At 37.7% G+C, this 19,460-nt stretch overlaps 1 protein-coding gene across 44 annotated transcripts in view; it reads left to right on the top strand.

Annotated features, from left to right (window-relative positions):
- Window positions 1-19,460, top strand: part of GPC5 (glypican 5) — a 765,123-nt gene that overhangs the window by 29,065 nt on the left and 716,598 nt on the right. For 42 of the 44 annotated variants that reach the window (XR_013945420.1, XR_013945421.1, XR_013945422.1 and 39 more), the window contains one exon: window positions 13,615-13,776. Coding sequence is in view for 38 of the 44 variants with exons in the window: in XM_080577273.1 (XP_080433399.1) it covers window positions 13,615-13,776 (162 nt within the window). In the remaining 6 variants the exon portion in view is untranslated. The other 2 variants (XM_080577247.1, XM_080577248.1) reach the window with 2 other exon arrangements.

Raw genomic sequence — 19,460 nt, 5'->3', positions numbered from 1 at the left:
AATCTGTTCAGAGTTGGATGACAAGAAAATGGGGATTAAATGAGTATTTTAGATGATTAAGTTTGATAAAAGGTATTCGTAGGTTGGAAACATAATGGGAAGAGGAAAGAAGTGTCACTTCTGCTGTTGATCTATGCTCAGCCTTCTTCTGAGGCAAGAAGTGAAAAATATTTTAAAACTCTTTCTGAAGGCATTTAGAAATGTGTGTGTATCCTATGTATGTATATAAGCACGTAAGGTAGGTGCCTCCTTGTGAAAATAGGTGTCGGAGTCGCAGTTATGGGTCTCAATTTGCTTGCCCAAACATAGGCTTCTGGCAGCATTGGGGATTCCCTGCAGCCTCTGGAGCATCTTCGTGAGGCTGTCAGGCCCCATCCCTCTGAGGCACCTTGTGGCGTGGGAGAGCCAGGTGGGAACCCTTGGCACCGCAGGTGGGCGACCGCACTGAGTGGGGGGTGCTGCCTGGGGGCTCCTCCTTTTCGGTTCAGATGTTGGGTGGCAGCTTGGGGGCGAGCTGCGCAGCCCCTCCGCCTCTGTTGTATTATCTGCATTTGTTTTAGTGCCACCTTATTATATAAGGACACCTTCTGAATGTCTGAAGCTGAATCACACCTTTCATGTGGAGAAGGATCACTAGCTGAAGGGGAGTGGGAATGTTGGGATATGCGCTGGCATGCAGTGGAAGGTAAACTCTACAGTCGGTAAAATTATGGGGAGAAAGTTGGCTGATTTTGGCCTTGTTCTCTTTTTGTGAATTCAAATACAAAGAATAGCATTTATAGTTTCTATTTTTCCCTTTTCTTAGTGCTGATAGAAACGAAACAGCCTGATATCGACAAATCATGCAAATTGTAATTATGTTTCATTCAGGGACTGGTGTATGTCCTTATTTTGAATATGCATCATCTCAAAAAAACATGCATTTTATACAATTAGTTTTGCAACTCCTCTGTGTAGTTTCTGTATATTTAAAGGAGCAAAACTATCTCTCGTTGTATGCATGGTATATGCATGAAGCAAAGATGATCATCAAGGATACAGGGACTTCATGTTTGAGTTTGTGTTATTATTCACATAATACAGGATTGGTGTTGAAATTGGTAACTAATAATCAAGATAAATGAACATCCTTAACAAAAACAAGGTTTCTAGTGCTGCCCTCCGCAATGGAAAAACTTGTCTAACTGTGTTCAATCTTGTAGCAGTGATTTGTGTACAGACCTGTGGTCAGCCCCATTGCATGCTGTAATGAAACATTTATCACTGTCATGCTGATTTTAAATGATAGTTGCAAAAATACTTTTTGTTTCCCTGCCTGTCTGGTTCTGTGCTACAAGTTCACTGGTGTTGGGACTGTACAGTAAAACTTGATGATTTTCAATTTCTGAAAGACCATTTTAATTGTAGTGGAGAAGTGAACAATATGCAAAGCATGAAGTAAACACAAAAAGGCCTCCTTTTGTGTGTGTGTATGTATGACTGTTGGATTATTTAAAAAAATGCTGTTTCCAAAATTATTTTTTAAAGATATTTTTATTTCCTAGGCTCTATTTCTGATAATTGTAGTCTATTGAAGAATTCCACTTCTTTACCCCATATATGCTAGTAAAGCTAGAATTTTTAGCTTATATCATCAGCTCATTTTTCAGAGAGATTAAATGGAAAGCTCATTTCTCAAATCTCCTTGTTCTCAGTTGCAAATAAGATTGTTTCCTTCTTGTTTCCTTCGTTCAGAATCCCCCAGAACAGCAGAATAGAATGAATGGTAAACCAGTCTCCCTTGCCACACTAAGTTCCACTAGGTATGTCAGTGAACAAATTGTCAGGCTTCTCTTTGCACCAAAAAGCTGAGTTCCATGGCTTGTTGAAAAAAGTTACATTTCCTGGAACTGTAGAATCAAGCGTTTCCTACTGATGTAGACAAAAAGCACTTGAAATATTTTTCCAAACTCTAAGCATTTTCTTTTTTTACCTTCAGGAGTCAATCTAGGGTTCTTTTCAGCAGTTTTTTGGAGGTCATTTATGCAGTCATAAGAACAAAAAGCATAATAAAAAGAGTGAAGACTTTGATTAGTATAAATTTTATTGCAAAGACTTTTTGATAGAAAGCAGTTATACATATGAAATTGAATAACTGAGGCAAAAAACTGTGCTTGAAGGGTGACATAATCTCAGAAAAAGTTGGTGTCTATTTTTTTCTTGCTAATTCAAGTTAAAATATTCTTGCTAGTTCAGTTTAAACTGATTTTTTACTGTTATTTAAAGATCTGGGTCAGACTGATGGAACCCCAAACTATTCTTTGAATTTTAATTTGGGTTTCTTTTATGATCTAAATTTAGGTGATTTGGGTTTTGGTTTTATTGGAGGTCAAATCAAGGATTTGTGTGCGCGTATGCCTACTTCTGATTGTGCTGTGCGTCGAACACATGCAGATCTCCAGAAAAGGATTTAGGTGGGAATGAAAATGGTTGCTTGCTTGTATCAGTTGTTAAAGTCCATTTTGTCACATCCATGTATTTTGTGAGGATTGTTGCCTACACACAACTTTTTGTGTGTGTGAACATACGCTGTTGGCTTCTGAGTGCAAGTAGCATTTCACCCCTGGATCCACAAAATGACCACTCTGGGGAAAAAAAAAGATTTTTAAAAATATTCTGGGATTAAAAACAACAAAAAAATGGGAATCAGCAGTGTGGCAGCTTTCCCATATCTATTTCCCATATTTCAGCTTCTCTAGGAAGTCAGCAGTGCTGAGAAGCCTTGATCTGTCTGGGATGACCTGAAAAGTGGTGTCTGGACTGCGAAATAGAGGATGGGACCAAAGTACTGAATGGAGTAGGTTGGCTTGTGTCTGTGGTACTTAAGGCTGGTATCCTGCCAGACGGGCTGTGTCCTCACTACTTGGTGTTTGCCCTGGAGTTTTCTCTAGATCCAGTGTAATACTCTTATAACACCAAGGTACTCTGGTGTTTTGGGGTGTCCTCCCCCTTCTGCCAATTCAAACAATCTTAAAAATTGAAAGTATGTTTGGAGGTGTTGTGTGTAGCGTGACATGAATGCAGATTTTGTGCCTTGAGCTGTAGCATGAGGGTATGTTAGAGGTGCCTATACCTTGGTAGGGTGCCTGCCAGTAGGAAGGTGATCTCTGAGGGTGCTAAGGAGCCAGACCTGCTGCCTGCAGTGTCCTCTGAAGGCCATATATAAAATGCACCTTCTCTAGGAGATAGACACACTGGAACTGTCTAAACAGAGCCACAGAAGAAGGTTGGGTAAATAGTGCAACAGTGTGGGCAGTCAGGGTCATGTGCTTGAGTTTGATCCTTACCTATTTTATTTAACAAGGCTGAAGTGTTTTACAGGAATCTTAACGGTGGTGATGAACGCTGAGTGTGGAGCAGTGGCTCTAGCCAAGATGAGTTAGCAAATAGATGTTAAAGGGCGAGCATGAGAGACTCCTGTTTGACACAGGTTGCAAGTCCATTTTGCAGCAAACCACTTGTTTGAGCAACAGCTTCCAGGCCTTGCGGCATTTCAGTGCTGTCTCTTAAAAGACTGTTTATCATGACAATCCTAGGTCTGTTTTGGGATTTATCAGACTCTGGATTTGATCTCATGAAAGTATTTGTATAAGCTGACAGGCAGAAATACCACACGTGGTATTTTCTCTTCCTGGCATTTAACATCATCATCCTGTCAGCACTTGTTTATCTCAAGTTACTGAAAATTTGGATTTGTAAGGCTGAGACCATGAATGAAAGTTTGAAATCAGTTCCAGATCTTCTGGAAATAGGTAAAATTATACCTCAGAATTCTTACATTTTATTCTTGCTGAGCTCTTTTTCTGCACCCATCTAGATTGTTTTCAATTATGAAACCTTTCCTAGACTGTAACTGTATATTTTAATATCTATCTATACATAACAGGCTAAGTTATTTCACTTTCTTTCTCCTGTGGTTTTCTATAAAAAACCCAGGTTGCAGTTATAGTGCCTTCAGAATTTGGTACTGAAAAGAGTCACTATTGCTTATTAGAGCAGAAACTGTTTTCCCACTGTATTTCAGAATAAATGGCTGTCGATAAACAGTTCTTGTTGAAAACAGGAGGACTCTTAGATGTGAAAACACATAAAAGTGTGTGGTTTTTTATATTGTTTGTACTAAAATGGGATGACCTGATCAGTTGCTTCTGTGCTCTCCGGAAACACTGTCCTTAAGCTGTTGCTTGTGCCATAGCGCTCTAAGAAACAACTACAAAGCCCCTCTGCAGATTTTGAGCAACGCCACAATTTTTAGTTGGTTGGCTTCTTTTGCATGTTGTTTTCAGTTTTTTTTTTTTCCTGACCATTGAAAGCAGCTGTGTTTAATGAGCTGGAACAGAATTAAGTCAATAAAATGTACTGTATATGTACGTGATTAGCAGTCTTAAAGTAAAAACAGAGTTCCCTTAGGATTGGGAATGATATCCATGTTAAAAATATGCTGCTTAAAAAAAATTACCATAAAATCAAAGGGAGAAGAGAATATTGAAGAGTCAGCTGAAACCATAAAAAAAATCATTATTGCTATAGTTTTGCTAAAAATCTAAATGTCTTCTTGAAGCTAGTCTGTAACAAGCCTGGATAAAATTTCATATTAATTCCTGCTTTATGAGAGAGAAGATGTCAAAGTTTGAAAGCTAAGCAGTGCCTAACGTTTATTTAAAATATTAAGCACAATTTGGTTAATACACCTAATTTGTAGGTGATTTAATACTAAACAAGCATTGTGCGTATGTGTGACTACATGCACGAAGAACTGCATGTGAGCAGATGCTGTGTATATTGTTTGTTAATAACTAAGATGAAATAAAGGCAGGGTTTATACATGTTGGAAGAATGGTACAAAGGTTTTGTGCAAGGTCAGCTTTTCTGAACTTCATAGGGAAAAGGAAGTCATTGCTTCTAAGAAATGAAATTGTTGCTTATTTGTGAAAGGTACACTTGCCATTCAGTAAGAGAATGGGGAGCAGTACTTAGAAGTTCTAGTTTTAGCTTAATGTGATGGCTCAGCTACACACTTCTCATCACAAAATTATGGTTTATTGTGCAACAATGCCCTCGTGCAGAACGATGCTATATGCAACATAGTGTTATTTGAGTTTTAGGCAACCCAATAATAACACTTGGTCAAATTTTCTTTGTAATGTTACTGGTTCCAAGCAGAGAGAGGACATTTATGTGTAGTTACTATCTGCTAAGATTTGGAGAGAGGCAAGTCATCTTATACACATGGTTCTGAGAGTCTTTTTTCTTACCTTCTTCTTTCCTTTTCCTTTTTCCTTTTCCTTTTTCCTTTTCCTTTTCCTTTTCCTTTTCCTTTTCCTTTTCCTTTTCCTTTTCCTTTTCCTTTTCCTTTTCCTTTTCCTTTTCCTTTTCCTTTTCCTTTTCCTTTTCCTTTTCCTTTTCCTTTTCCTTTTCCTTTTCCTTTTCCTTTTCCTTTTCCTTTTCCTTTTCCTTTTCCTTTTCCTTTTCCTTTTCCTTTTCCTTTTCCTTTTCCTTTTCCTTTTCCTTTTCCTTTTCCTTTTCCTTTTCCTTTTCCTTTTCCTTTTCCTTTTTTCCTTTTCCTTTTCCTTTTTTCCTTTTCCTTTTTTCCTTTTCCTTTTTTTCCTTTTCCTTTTTTCCTTTTCCTTTTTTCCTTTTCCTTTTTTCCTTTTCCTTTTTTCCTTTTCCTTTTCCTTTTCCTTTTCCTTTTCCTTTTCCTTTTCCTTTTCCTTTTCCTTTTCCTTTTCCTTTTCCTTTTCCTTTTCCTTTTCCTTTTCCTTTTCCTTTTCCTTTTCCTTTTCCTTTTCCTTTTCTTTGTTTTTTTTTTTTGGTCTGTTTAAGCACTTTATAAAGAAAAACAAATGACAAAAAAAAAAAAAGCAAAAAGCCTCTCTAAACCCACCACAGCTATATTCCCTCACTGGGAACAACTGTAAGCCCCCTGCTGGCATTTGGGCCCATATACGAGCTGTGTTGAAATCTGAAGATTGAGGAGCTCTACTGGAGAGACTTCTGTAATGTACAATATTTTAAAATGTCTTTCTAATAAGTCACCCATCAGAAAATTGTAAGACTACAGTGATGTAAGAGAAGCTTGCTATGTCTAGTTTTCCTTTTTTAGACTTTTCAGAGAGATTTTTAGTTCTTGAATGTTTTGGTATGCAGACTGTGAAATAAGTTTATTGAAGAGTTTAGTATTTATCCACTGCTGTATTGTCTGAAGCAGTATAAATTATAAAGATTATGTTGTGTCGTAGAAAGCAGGATTTCCAAACCTAGTTGAATACTTCTGGCCTTGGAAAGTCAAATACTGAACTATCAGACCTTCTTTAGATCAGGAATATTTGAAATAACTATAGGAAACATGAATAGTTTATTGCATATTTAAATTAATAAGTGGATTATGTGAAGAAGAATAAATGAAATCAGCTTTAAATAATCATAAAATGCATAAATTGAGCTGCTGAAGTTGTGCTTTGCTTGTTCTCTTCTATGTAAAACTAAAGAAAGATTGTAGTTTCAAGGAATCTTCTAATTAAAAGAAAAAAAATCTTCTGAAGTTTATTAGTGACTGCAGTTTGGTTCTGTAAAATGTGATGCCTGTATGTTGCTAGTAAAACAAAGTGTTGTATGTTAGACCTGAGGATAGCATCAGGAAAACATGGCATTCTTTTTTTTTCTTTTCCCCCCTCTTTTTATTCTGGACTAGAAACAGAATTGAGTTAAAGCACTGTGATAAATGTGTTCTCAAATGAATGTCAAAAAGGACAAGAATTGCTCTTCAGGAAATTTAGAGCCTAGAGCCATCCAAGAGGGTACAGGGTTTGAAATTTTAAATTCTCAGGGAAGGGTTTCAGGGAAAAAAACATGGTGTCTATGTGTGTGTTTAATCATCACAGGCTTTAATCGATGCTAGAAACTGAACGACCATAGCCCTTTCCCTATTTTAATACCAGTGAATTGATCTTCACTGCAATAACAGCTAAACCGGAATGTGTGAGAGTCCTCAAGTCTTCGTGGAGCTGGACCACGCAGTTCCCTTCACCCAGTGCCTGCTGCCCTGCAGCCCCGTGGCCAAGGCTTAAAACACCCCTGTGGCACTGCCGAGGTTAAAACTGAGGAGTTCTCTCTGTCAGCGCGCTGCCCTTCTGCACGCAGCTCAGAGCAGGAAAACGAAGCAGCGGTGGGAACATGCAAGTTTGTGAATTACCGGTTTCAAGCGAGCGTTCTGCATGCTTTGACGGGTTGCTTCATTAATTGGGTTTTTGGTTGCTTTGTCATTCTTGCCTTGTAGCTGCTGCCATCCTTTTCCCTAGGGGTTGCAAGCCAAAAATTGTATTCTAGCTCTTCAGTCATGGTTGAAGCAATTTAGCTAGCTGCAACTCTTCCTCCCACCACTCATAGCTGATTCTTCTCCCTGCTCCCCACCATATTTACATACACACACACACACACACACACACACACACAAACACAACAACAACAACAACAAAAAACAGTACAAGAAGACATTTACAGATGTCATCCATGAAAAGAAAAAAGAAGACGTAAAAGCAGGATAAAACAATTTTCTGTGCCCCATTTGGATCAGCTTTACTCTAGGCACTTACCAACTGTGCTTCTTCAATTAAGTAATCAATGTCATAAAGAAATTCGGAATAATTGCTTGTGATACTTTAAATACAGTGAAAATAGTCTTGTGACACTCTAAAAAAGATGCACTTGATATTTCAGACTAATATTTAAGAGCAGAGACCAAGTTCAAAACTAGTCAGTAAAGACTGATCATTCTCTGTTTAGGTGCTGCTGGGGAATGTCTAACTAGAAATTCTAAATTCTTGTTAATGATGATAATGTAGAGGTGTCTGATTTTTAGTATTTTAATTATCCCTCTGATTCTTAATGCTTTTCGCTTCAACTATTCTAAACCAGCTAATCTAGCCCTGAAAGGCAGGCTTGAAATGTATACTTACATTACACCTACGAATTAACAGTCTAACCCTCAAAATTTTTCTGCTTTTATAACTACGTGTGATTGTTTTAGTTGTTTGTGGCCTTCAAAATGTGCTGCATATAGAATGCAGACTTTTGTGTCTGAATTCATCTCAGGACAATGTTTATATCTGATGTTTCACTGCAGAAAAGCAAGTTGCAAAAAGCATAGTGGAGTATGTGAGTCTTCAGTGTGACACTGCTTAGTTCTGTCGTACCTTTTCTTTGTCATCAAGTTCTCTGCAGGGAAATCCTGATGTAGACAATACTTAGTAAAATTAATCTAGATTAATAATAGATTAATCTAGATAAAACCTCTTGGTGATTTAATTCTAGTTCAAGCAACTGTTGCGTTTCTTAATCTTAACGATTTTTTGGGCTCATACATCAAATGAGATTAGGTCAAGAATAAAAAAGGATAGTTAAGCATATTGACCTTAAAAAGTGTGAAATCAAGAAACATTAAAAATACTGAGAATTATAATAGAAAACATTTCTTTTAATATAGATATATAATGATATTAAGTATTTATGAAAGAGAGGTAAAAGATGAATGGATCAGGCTGCTTTGTGAAACTGGAAGTCAGAGGAGCGTGCTGGTTTGGAAGCTAAAGTCGTCGTGAGCTAATGGTAAACTGGAGGAGCAAACTGCAGGAAGAGTGGAGAGACTCTTCAGAATAGCGTAGGAGCATTGGGTTATCTTCTGGATAACTAGAAATGAAATAATTTTTTCATTTCACAATGTTTTTGTCCCTATAAAACTGCTGCAGCTTTGGGAGAAATCCAAGCTCTGTGCTGTTCCAGTTCAGCTTCTGTGTCAGTAGGTGCTGAGTGTGATTCTGGACAGAGACGGGCTTTGGGCAAGGTCAGACATGAATTTAACACACATCACGTAGTACAATTTCTAATAGCCAGAGAGGTTTCAGCAACATAAGAGTTCGTAATCTAATCCATATGTTAGTCTGATTAGATAAAATGATGTATTCTTGTCTAACTTTTAAACTTCTATTTCTTGAGGACATCTTATTCATGCATCTGGGTTAAAAAGCACTCTGTCTTAGATTTGTATTATTATCAGTGGCCTCCCCTCCATTTCTCTTCTGAAGTCATGCTGGCTGGAAGCTTCTTTATGAAGGTAGGAGACTTCCCTGAAAAAGCAGGAATGTGGTTCTAAGAAAGAACAAGTACTGCAAAGAATTGTAAAACTGCCTGCTATGTCAGTGTAAGACCAATAGACAAAGCCCAGTAGATCAGGTTTGACTATAGGACTAATTCTTTCCTTTTGAGCTCCCTGCTGGTTTATTTGAAGGTTAGGAAGGAGAAAATCTGTGCACAAATAATAATAATAAAAACAGACAACAACCATTTGAGTTCAGAATCCATTTTTAAATAAGAAAATATAAATAAACCCTTTCCTTTTCAGTAAAGAACTTAAAGAACACATGTAGGGGCATAAAGAATATAGTAAGTCTGAAATTGCTATGGCATTGAAATGTGTCCAAACAACTTAATAACATGGTTCCTCTCTTTTCCAGTGTCAGTTACATGACTAGGTAGCTGCCTGCCTTTTTAACAGCAGTGAGTTGATTTTTGTTACAAGCAGTAGATAATATTCAGTAACCAAAAAAGAGAGAGGGGAAAAAAAAAGGCTGTTGTAATGCAATACTGTGAATATTGCTATCAGTATAAACGTTTTTTCTCTTGATGTTTGTAGATGTATTGCTGCTGGCATACTACCGACTGTACCTTGGCTTGCCCTGTACTGTGATATTCTCTGTGTGATAAACTCGAAAAGAATAAAAAAAAATAACAGAGAGAGAACTGCGTGTTGTACCTGTGAATAGACCTTTCTGGTATGATGAGTAAATGTTGCTGCAGGCTTATTATCATTCCTTTAATTTACATGTAGGTGGGTGGTATATTAGTCCAGTTTGCCTCTTGCTGCTTTAACAGTATGTTATTTTAAAATTCTCATTTAATGCAGCTAATATTTAAATTAATTAGTATTCCTTATGACAGCAAATGTATCTGATCATAAGCAAGAGGATTTAAAAAGTTTTAATAGAAGCTTGCAGTGCTTTAATCCCTTAGACAATGTCAGCTTGGACATGTTTTGCATATGAGATATTGCACCTGAAATGGTAAGTGTTTTATATACATGTGGTGTAACTCACCCCTGGAACAGAGTGCATTAACATAGTTTAAATCCTTATATTTTTTGATTTGAGTCACTAATCTGTCCTCTTGACCCATTCTGTGGAGTAACATGCTCTCTCTGTACAGGACCAAACTTTACTGAAGCGAAATGACCACTGCACTGATACAAAAAAACCAAACAAACCAAAAAAAACCAACACAGAACTTTTAAACAAGTGTCATAAGAGTTTCAGCATAGGTTGTAGAAGAACAGACTTTCATGCAGTTCAGGTTCCAGCTTTGCCTGTTTTAAATGCTAGGTGTGGCCAGCCTTAAGCATCTGAAGTATGTGCTTGCGGTACCATGACCTGGTTCATCCCCCCTGCTGCTCCTTCTCTTTCTGCTCATTGTGTTTCAGCTGCTCTATAGCAATTGCCCTCTGCAGAGGGGCCCTTACCCAGAGCAATGAATTGGCATTATATTGCTCTTTTGTGAAGCAGCAATTCCTATGCCTGCTTTGTTGCATCTTGGGCTGCGATTTGGTGTGCCCTTGTCTTTGCAAGGCAAAATGGGATGAGAGGAGTCTCTGTATTTGGGGGTGCTGCCTAGGACTGGGAATGCGGGAATGCTGTGGGAAGTTGAAGGTGGTCAGCAGTTTAGGGGACTTGGTTTGGAGGTTCAGTATGGGTTGGGAGGTTGGAGTCAGTAGGGTCAGAAGACTTCTCCAAGGCTTGGGGAAGCATTGGAGATGAAGGAGAGGGAGAAGCTGGCTCTGATGCTATTTTCTTTGGCGTGCATAACAAATGCAAAAGTATCTAATAGATAATGTAATAGACCACCTTTAATTTTGCAGTTTTATTTTCATTTTTCTGCTGAATTGGAATGTCTGGGGATGGGATGTGTACATCCAAAGGCAGCTTGCCAGGAGAAATTAGTTCGTAAGCTGTAAAAATTTGAATACTGAAGAACATGGAAATCACGTTTAAATAAACGATAAGGGTAAACAGCTTTCAAAAATATCCAGTAGTATGATGAAAAAGGTATCTTGTAGCATTACTAGAACACTTAAGAAATATAATTTCTTAATAGTTGCAGAAGTTCAGTGATTTGTGGCTGCATTAGAATAAAGTTTTATCTTTCTGTTGGGTTCAGCTTCCTGGACTGTGGCACGTAGGTGTGCCAATCACTGTGTTACGCTTCTGCCAAGAACCACTTCAAAGAGATTTACAGGGATATCACTCGCCTGAGTTCATTTTCATATCCAGAGGTCACATTCTTGCTTTTGCATGCTTCCATGAAGGCAATCTCAGATTTCTGAATTCTGTATGGTAGCAGGATTTCTTAAAAGTATCTACTGCTCTTCCCTTAACATAATGAGATTTACTCCTGCTCATGTCTGTGAAATGGATTTATTTCAAGGCACACATTCTTAACATGGGTGGTGAAATGTTCCTGTGTATGTGGGGTCAAACATTTGTCATGTATATGAAGTCAAACAGTTGTCTTCATAGATATGAAGCAGTGTTATCAATTCCTGAACAGCACTCTTCACTGCAATCAATTCGTTTTGCCTGAAAATGTGCATGAAGAAAAAAAAAGATTCTTTAAAAATGAAGAGAAATTATGTAGTATTTAACACTGTAGGTTGAAATGTATCTTTCTTTCATACCTGCTTTGGGATGGAGGAACAAGTGAATTGTGACGATGGAAACCACCAATGCCAGAAGGAAATGTTGAGCAAATCAGAGACCATATTATCTGTCATATGCTATATTTTTCAAGGGAATTAAATTACCTCTGTGTAGTATTGTAGAGACAAGTTTTATCTAGAGTCTTAAATGAACACAACTTTTGAATGGTCTATATTACTTACCTTTTTCATTCTGGCCTCATGCTTTTCTAAATGTGATTTTTAAGGAATCTTCTGAATCTTTTCTACTTGCCTGAATATGATGCAGTGGGTTCCTGTTTCAGGCTTGGCGTTGCTGCCTGTAAATAACATTTTTCCCACTGTGTAGCTGAAGTGAAGTTCCAGGACCAGGAATCTCTTCATTAAGATGTCTTCAACGAGCACATGCATAAAGGGACATACATTGGATATAATGAATTTAAACATTTTGTCATTCTCCAAGAGTACTCTGATCAGTAGTTTGTTTGTTTTTTTTTTTTTTAGGTTTTTTTTTTAAAGCTTTTTGGAATATGTTATTTAAAACCACCTAACTTAAATAACTAATGGAGTATTGAGGGTACAAACGTGTAAGGCCTCCCTTTCCCCATAACTACATTCATACTACTTCTGAATGAGTTTTCAGAGAAAATATGGAGGAAAAAAAGAGAAGTATGATTTAAAAGGAATGTTAGGGCACCTTCCTAACATAAAAAGGTTAGCTTCAGGGAGGTAGTGTAAGAACTGAAAGTGAGTATAGAGTCAAGGATGACACAGATTTAAGTTTTCATTTTAGAATGTCTTGCTTTTTTATTCCCATCATGATCTTCCCTTTCTACTTATTATGAAGAAAGAATTATGTATATACACACAACCACTGAATTACGATTCAGCCCACAGAGCAGATAAAAACGTGATTCCTGTCAGTGAAACAGTGTATCAGAACAGAGTCTGAATTGAACAGTACAATTTTTGTGTTAATGTCATTTAAATTCTCACATCTTTCGTCTTTCATGGAATGTTTGTTTTTTTATTTTAGAAAACGTTTTTTTGATAAAATGTAAAACATTTTAATGCCACATGATAACAAAGAGGGCAAATAAGGTGTTTTCATGCTTGAATATCTCCAGTTATTAAAAAAATAAAAATGAAACAGCTGTCAGAACAGTACCGAATTCCCCCTCTTGAATTTCAGTGTGCCAACAACTTGAAAAGATGTTCATTTCTATGAACTTTTCCCATCCCAGTAGTGAAGTAGTGAATTGGCATGACAGTTACATGGGAATGTTACACATTAGAGAAAACCAGTAAGAGATTAGATTGGAATTTAGGACTGCTCCATATAAAAGTTAATATGAGCATGTTCATATCAGGAATGGGCTTTCTGCTGTCGTGTCTGTAATATTTGGCAGTAGTTAGCTCTTTCCAGCCCAAGTTTCATAGGAGAACAAGAATGCCAGACATGAGCTAGCCCAGCAGATCAGTATTCTAGGTGATATTCAGCGCATATCCAATGTATTTGACCAATGTTAGCTAGTAATATTCAAGCTGAAATAAGATTGCAGTGTCAAGGAAATGCTGTTACATGACACTAATTAACTGTAATAAGTGTATTCTTTCCACAGCATTTTGGTTACTACCCCCATCTAATTTTTGTTTAACAGATCTGATGTCTTTAAAGCTCTGGGTATTTCTTTTAAGTATATATACCTGTGCTAAAAACAAAAAAAGTTTTCTGTGCCTTCATATATTGTGTACCTCTGTTTCGTTGTAATCATTGTAATTATTTCTTTCTCTAGGGGTTGATCTCCAGGTTTGTACTTCAAAAAATCCAACATGCTGCAACAAAAAGATGGAAGAAAGATATCAGACCGCAGCAAAGCAAGATATACAGCAAGTGCTTCAAACATCAAGTGCTACATTAAAATTTTTAATATCTCGTAATGCAGCTGCATTTCAAGGTAAGGCTTTCTTATTTTTGTCTTCAAACCTGTTCATACTTTTCTTGATTTTAATCTTTGATTAGTTTAGGTGTATAATAAAAGTTATCTGTTATTTTTTCGTTTCTCTTTTCCCTGCAGAAGGAGCATTGAATCATGTAGGTGATAAGCAACTGCATTGCTTTTGGAACTAGTGACTTTTGAAAAATAAGATTTGAAAAAAAAAAGAAGCAGTTTTAAAAAGATGATTTGATTAAGCTTATAAACCACTGTCTTGGCTTTCCTCCTAGACCTCCTTAATTTGGATGATAATTTAATTAATTTGGCAAAACTATTGCCTAATGTGCTACGAAACAGATTTTGTTGTTCTGTTTCTGCTCACCACATTGTCTTGTTTTAATGGAAATACTTGGGTGTTTTTTTCCTGAGGTACGTTTCTGGGATCAAATTTTGTTCCAGTTATGTAGGTTCTTGAATTTCTTTTAAAAAATGATAAAAATAAATAAAATTTGAATTTCAAATTGAATTGAATTTCAATTGAATTGGTTGAAATGAAATTGAGTCTGGTGAATTTCATTTGTTTCAATGCATGATAGGAAACTATCTCTTGAATTATAAGCTGTTTGAGCTGTTGGTGGGATTACCTTTAAGAAATTTTCCTGCATTCTATTCATTTTACTCTGAATTTATACGGCATCAATTAATGCGGAAATTCATCAGGAACTGGGAATATGTGAGAAATAGTGGCAATGTATGGTTGTATGTGATGGAAAGTGAAATAGGATTCACACGTATTAAGGACAAAGCCCTACAGTCCTGTCATTTGTCTATTAATGTGTACTTAACAGCCTTAATATGCACTTATGGCCACTTGGGTGAATAGGGTAAGATATACAGGTTTAGGAAGTTGTCCCTCTGGTGGCTCTTGTTTTTAACCTTTGAATCTAAAATGATTAGCAGATTGAAAACAACTGCTCATAAAATGGGCCACAAAATTGACTCTGAGCTCCTAAGGCCTTCCCTCTTTTGAAGTTTAGCTTCTGTCTAATGCTAAGACCAAGTTGTTGTCTGCCTTCTGGAAGCATTGCCATTTAGCCTGGATAACACAGCTGTCAGTGTGTGTCATGGTCAGGAGATCATTGGTAAAGTGCACAAAGAAAGCTCTGCCTCCCTGTAATCTGCCTTCATTCTCCCTTCCAGCTTGTGTAAATTAGCCTTCTTTTTTTGCAACATGCTGTGTTGCTTTGCTGATCTGAGGCTGTAGACTCTGTAGAGCTGAGGAACCAGCAGTACTTTCCTTAAGTGAGGGCTGTGCTTTCTGCCGTGGGACTTTAACACCTCCTGCCTTCCCTCAGCCGTAGGACAACAAAACAAAACAAAAAACCAACCAACCAAACAAAAACAAAAACCACCTTTACACTCCTAGATTATATACTTGTGCAATCCCAGAATTTCTCAGTCTTGACAGGAATTGGATTTCAGTGAAATTAAAGTGATGTTAAGTGAAATCAGGACCCAGAAACTGACTTTTCTGTTGCTTTTACATCCTGAGAGGTTCAGTCTGTTGCATATTTTCAGACTGCATGCAGAGCATATACCTACCGCTGTAGTTGAGCTCTCTCTGAAAGTCAGGAGTATGCATGCCTTTGAGGAGAAATGATGATGAGGTATTTCCCTCATGTACAATCTTAGCAATTATTCAGGATGTGGCTTCTAGGCTCTTTTTGGCCTATAAAGATTTTAGTTGTAACCCCTGCAAGTTCAGGAAGGTGCCCTAATCACCAATTTAGAGGCTAATAGGGAGCAAATGCACTTTCAAATTCTCCCACTAATGCCATTTTACAGTGTAGAAAGGGATTCAAGAAGCGCTAGTGATGATTCATCCTCCCACTAGAGGGATGGTTTGAGCACCTCTTGAGGATTACATTTTTTCATCTTTTGGTGAAAAACACATGAGCAGTGCTTGTAGCAGGAACCCAAGCCGCCTTTCCGAAGTATGTAGCCTAACCACTCAGTACTAATCCTACTAGATTTTTTTCATTATTTGCTTTTAAACTAATATTTTTCAATGCATATACTATGAAGTATATATTTTGTATATGTTACATACTTCAAATATTTTAAATTATATGATTTGGTACTTTTGTCTTATATTTCCATCTATGCAAGGAAGTATAATTAGAGAGAATATTCTGTAGATTCCAGAGTTGCTGAGGTATAAAACCTTCTTTGCCCTGGAAGTAGTAATTTGTGGGAAAACATGAAGTTGTATATACTATTCTTTTTTGAAGAACTGAAGAATTGCTGCCATTGCTAACTGAAATTCAAGCTGTATGGTTTCAGATTCAGAAACCATGAAATGATGTTGCTGATGTTTTTTGGGTTTTGAACTCTAGGAACATAGACATATTTCTGTCTGGACAAAATCCTGAACAACCTGGTCTGAGTTCAGATTTTAACCCGCTTTGAGCAGGAGTTTGGACTGGAGACCTCCTGAAGGCCCTTCCCAGTGCCTTTGTCTCAGCATTCACCACCTGGAGAAAGATCACACCTTGAGGCATTCCCCTTACCTTTTTTTCAGGCTGGGCTGTGCAGCTGGAAGTGAGATTACCTCAAAGTGAAAACTTCACCAAACTTTCCTGCTACTTTGGCAATTGGTCAGGCGTCTCAGCAGTTAGGCAGAAAGTGTGAAGGGGGTTGTTGGGGTGTGTGCAGATGGGAGCAGGTGTCATGGACTTCACCACAGTTATTACCTGCCTGTGTTTGTTGAGGTTGGATGCCTTGGCCTGAAAGAGCCAAGTGAAACAAAGGCTCCAAGTGAAACAAATAGGTAATGTTTTCTTTCAGTTTCATACATATTCAGTAGTGAGAAGTAGTTAAAGTAAGTCACCTGTGTCTGCCTTTGGAGATCTTCAGAGGCGTGTTTTCTGTATGCATTAAATGAAGTCCAGACGTACCAAGTACTAAAGGATCAATAAGTACTTTAGGATCACTGTGTTTGCTCATAAAGCATCCGTGTCTATCTGTTAACTGTGTGTGTGCATGTTTCTTCATATGAGAGTAAAAATACCTGTATATGATATGTCTATGCCACCTTCTATTGTTTCTTTAAATCCTGTGGTACTATATTGTGGTAAGTATTGCCTTCTATTGACAATTTTCAAATGTTGCAAAAATTCCATCCAGGCTTTTTAAAACACATCAGGTTAAATGATGTAAATTGTACCACTTGTGTGCTGCTTCTTAGCAAGTACTGTTATGGTTTTTCCTTACATTTCAGGGCATTTTAAAATGTACGTCTGCTTTTTCACTCTACATCTTGATTCTTGTTAATACCTTTGAAGAGTGATGAGGGAACAGAAGGATAAGAGAGAGTGAAGTTAAAAAAGATAATATATGCCAGCCTAGATATTAATGTATTAAGTGGGAAATATTTTGTGGAGAGCAAGAAATCATTCTTCCCTTGGGGAAGGTGACTACAAAACTTAGGCTGCACGCTAACAGTGTTTCAAGACAGTTATGTTAGGTAGGATAGCATTCTTGCACATCTTTGCATTTTTAGCATTTGTTGTCTTAATAACAAGTAAGAAAAGGACTGTGAGTGCTGTGCAGGTACTGCAATGCCATCTCCATTCTAGGGGAAACCATAAAACCACATAATTGCTTTTTTAACCTTTATTTTATATGCTGTAGACCTATATATATATATATACTTCTTCGGCAGAGTTCTTAGGTACTACACAAAGTTCACACTGACTCTTGTTGATAACTCCAAATGAAGGAAGACAGAGGGCCACCAGAGGTCAGCTGGCATGGTCTGGCTTGTGACTGTCCTGCTTGGAAGCGGTGCTTGTAGGACCCATGGTTTCCAGACAGTCTGTGTAGCACTTGGCCAGAAGTTTCCTCTGGGATGAGTCTTGGGCTGGCAGATTTTTATTTTTTATTATTTTTTATTTTTTATATTTAGTTCAAAGTATCTGTGCTCGTGTGAAGACAGTTCACCGAAGTGCCTCCTTAACATGAACATCTAAGAGGGAACATAGATGTGTGATAGCTAGGCCTGCTGAGCTGTTGTAGTGTCGAGAGGTTCAAACCTGACATTGCTCATACTGTCTTTTGAGAGGATATCTTGGCACAAACGGTTCCTCTCAAAATATTTTGGCATTGTTCCAGGGAGAGCTGGGTGTAGATGTCCAACGCAGAAGGGAGGAGGCAGAAATGGTTGTCTGGCTCCCTGCCTGGAAGTGTTCACACCTGCAGGGTCAGCTACCACTGGCGCAGGGCAGAGGATGCTATGTGTTCCCTGTCAGAGCCTGGGACCTGCTGGAGAGGTTGTTGCTTGGTTAAGGCTGGAAGTGACATGGATGTGGCCTAGGCAGGGAAAGACTCAGCAATCAGTCACCTTACGCAGTTTTGCTTATCTATTTTGCTTAAAGAGTGGTTGAATAAGCAGCACTGCACTTCGGGACTTCAGAAGAATGATTTCAACCATCACTCTGTTAGTTTCTTACTGGCTAGCCTTACTATTGCTTATAATCATGACAGTGCTATTGTGATACTTACCTTTTGTTTCTTGTAAAAGAAACAGGAATGTTGGACACAGATTTGTGAATTATATTTCAGGAATCAGATATATAACACTAAAGTGGAACCAGCCTGTAGCTTCCTTTAATATTACTAGGAATAACCTTTCTATTACCATAAAGATCGAAGTGCAAATTTATGAAATGCTTTCTACCAATATAATTTGTATCTGGTTTTCTTATTTTACAGTCTCTTCACTATTTGGCATTACAATACGTTCATGAGAGGATGGGAACTGCAGTTAAAATAAAAAATTCACTAGTGACCTGTAGCAGAAAAAAATGTTTATTCTGTGAGCAAAGCAAAGGTTTTGGAAAAAAATGTCTGACCTGTTTCAGGCCAGATAGGCTTTGCAGAACAGGATAGGTGGTTGAGACTAAAATGGAGTTTTCAGCACAGTCTTGTCAATAAACTATCAGGCTGAAGCTTCCTGCCTGTCTCATGTGAAAATACCTTCTTCAAGATTTGAACCATCCTAGAATTCAAAAGATTTGGGAGAGAAAGTTAAAAATGTAGCATTGAGGTAGTTCTTAACGAGGTTGAGAGCCTTTGATTCTCATGAGGAAAACACATTTGAATTTCACCATGATAAGGGTTTAATAAGAGTACATTATGCATGCGAGCTTGGTTTGAAATAAGTAAATACCGGTATCTAAATGCTAGTGAACCTCAATGGGTGTCATTCAGTCCTCTAAGGGATGATTTCTGAATTACTCTAGGATCACCGTTTGCAGTTTTTGACAAGGGAAAGCAGTAAAACATTTAAATCCTCTGTATTTCAGGCTTTCTTTAATGAGGTGAGGGCAATACCTTCTCCCCCAAATGATGCTTATAGCCGAGTCCAGTAAGACATGATGCAGAGCAATATTGTGAATGTGAAAGAGAAACCTGAAGAGTTTTCATATGCGATGGCATATCACAGGTGATGCAAGCTGCCATGTAATAAAATGCTTTATTACATAACACCAGTGCTCACATAGTAACATTTGAAATAAAAACAAGCAGCCAGAATGATGGGTATGGATGACTAGAAAGAACTTACGTCCTATACCCATGAAAAGGGCTTCCTACTGACCCCCCTAGCCATACCATGTCATGGATGTATGACCCTTGTATAGTCA

This window comes from Anser brachyrhynchus, assembly GCF_964034855.1.
Source record: "Anser brachyrhynchus genome assembly, chromosome: 1".
Taxonomy (NCBI): domain Eukaryota; kingdom Metazoa; phylum Chordata; class Aves; order Anseriformes; family Anatidae; genus Anser; species Anser brachyrhynchus.
This window is presented reverse-complemented; position numbering and strand designations above follow the sequence as displayed.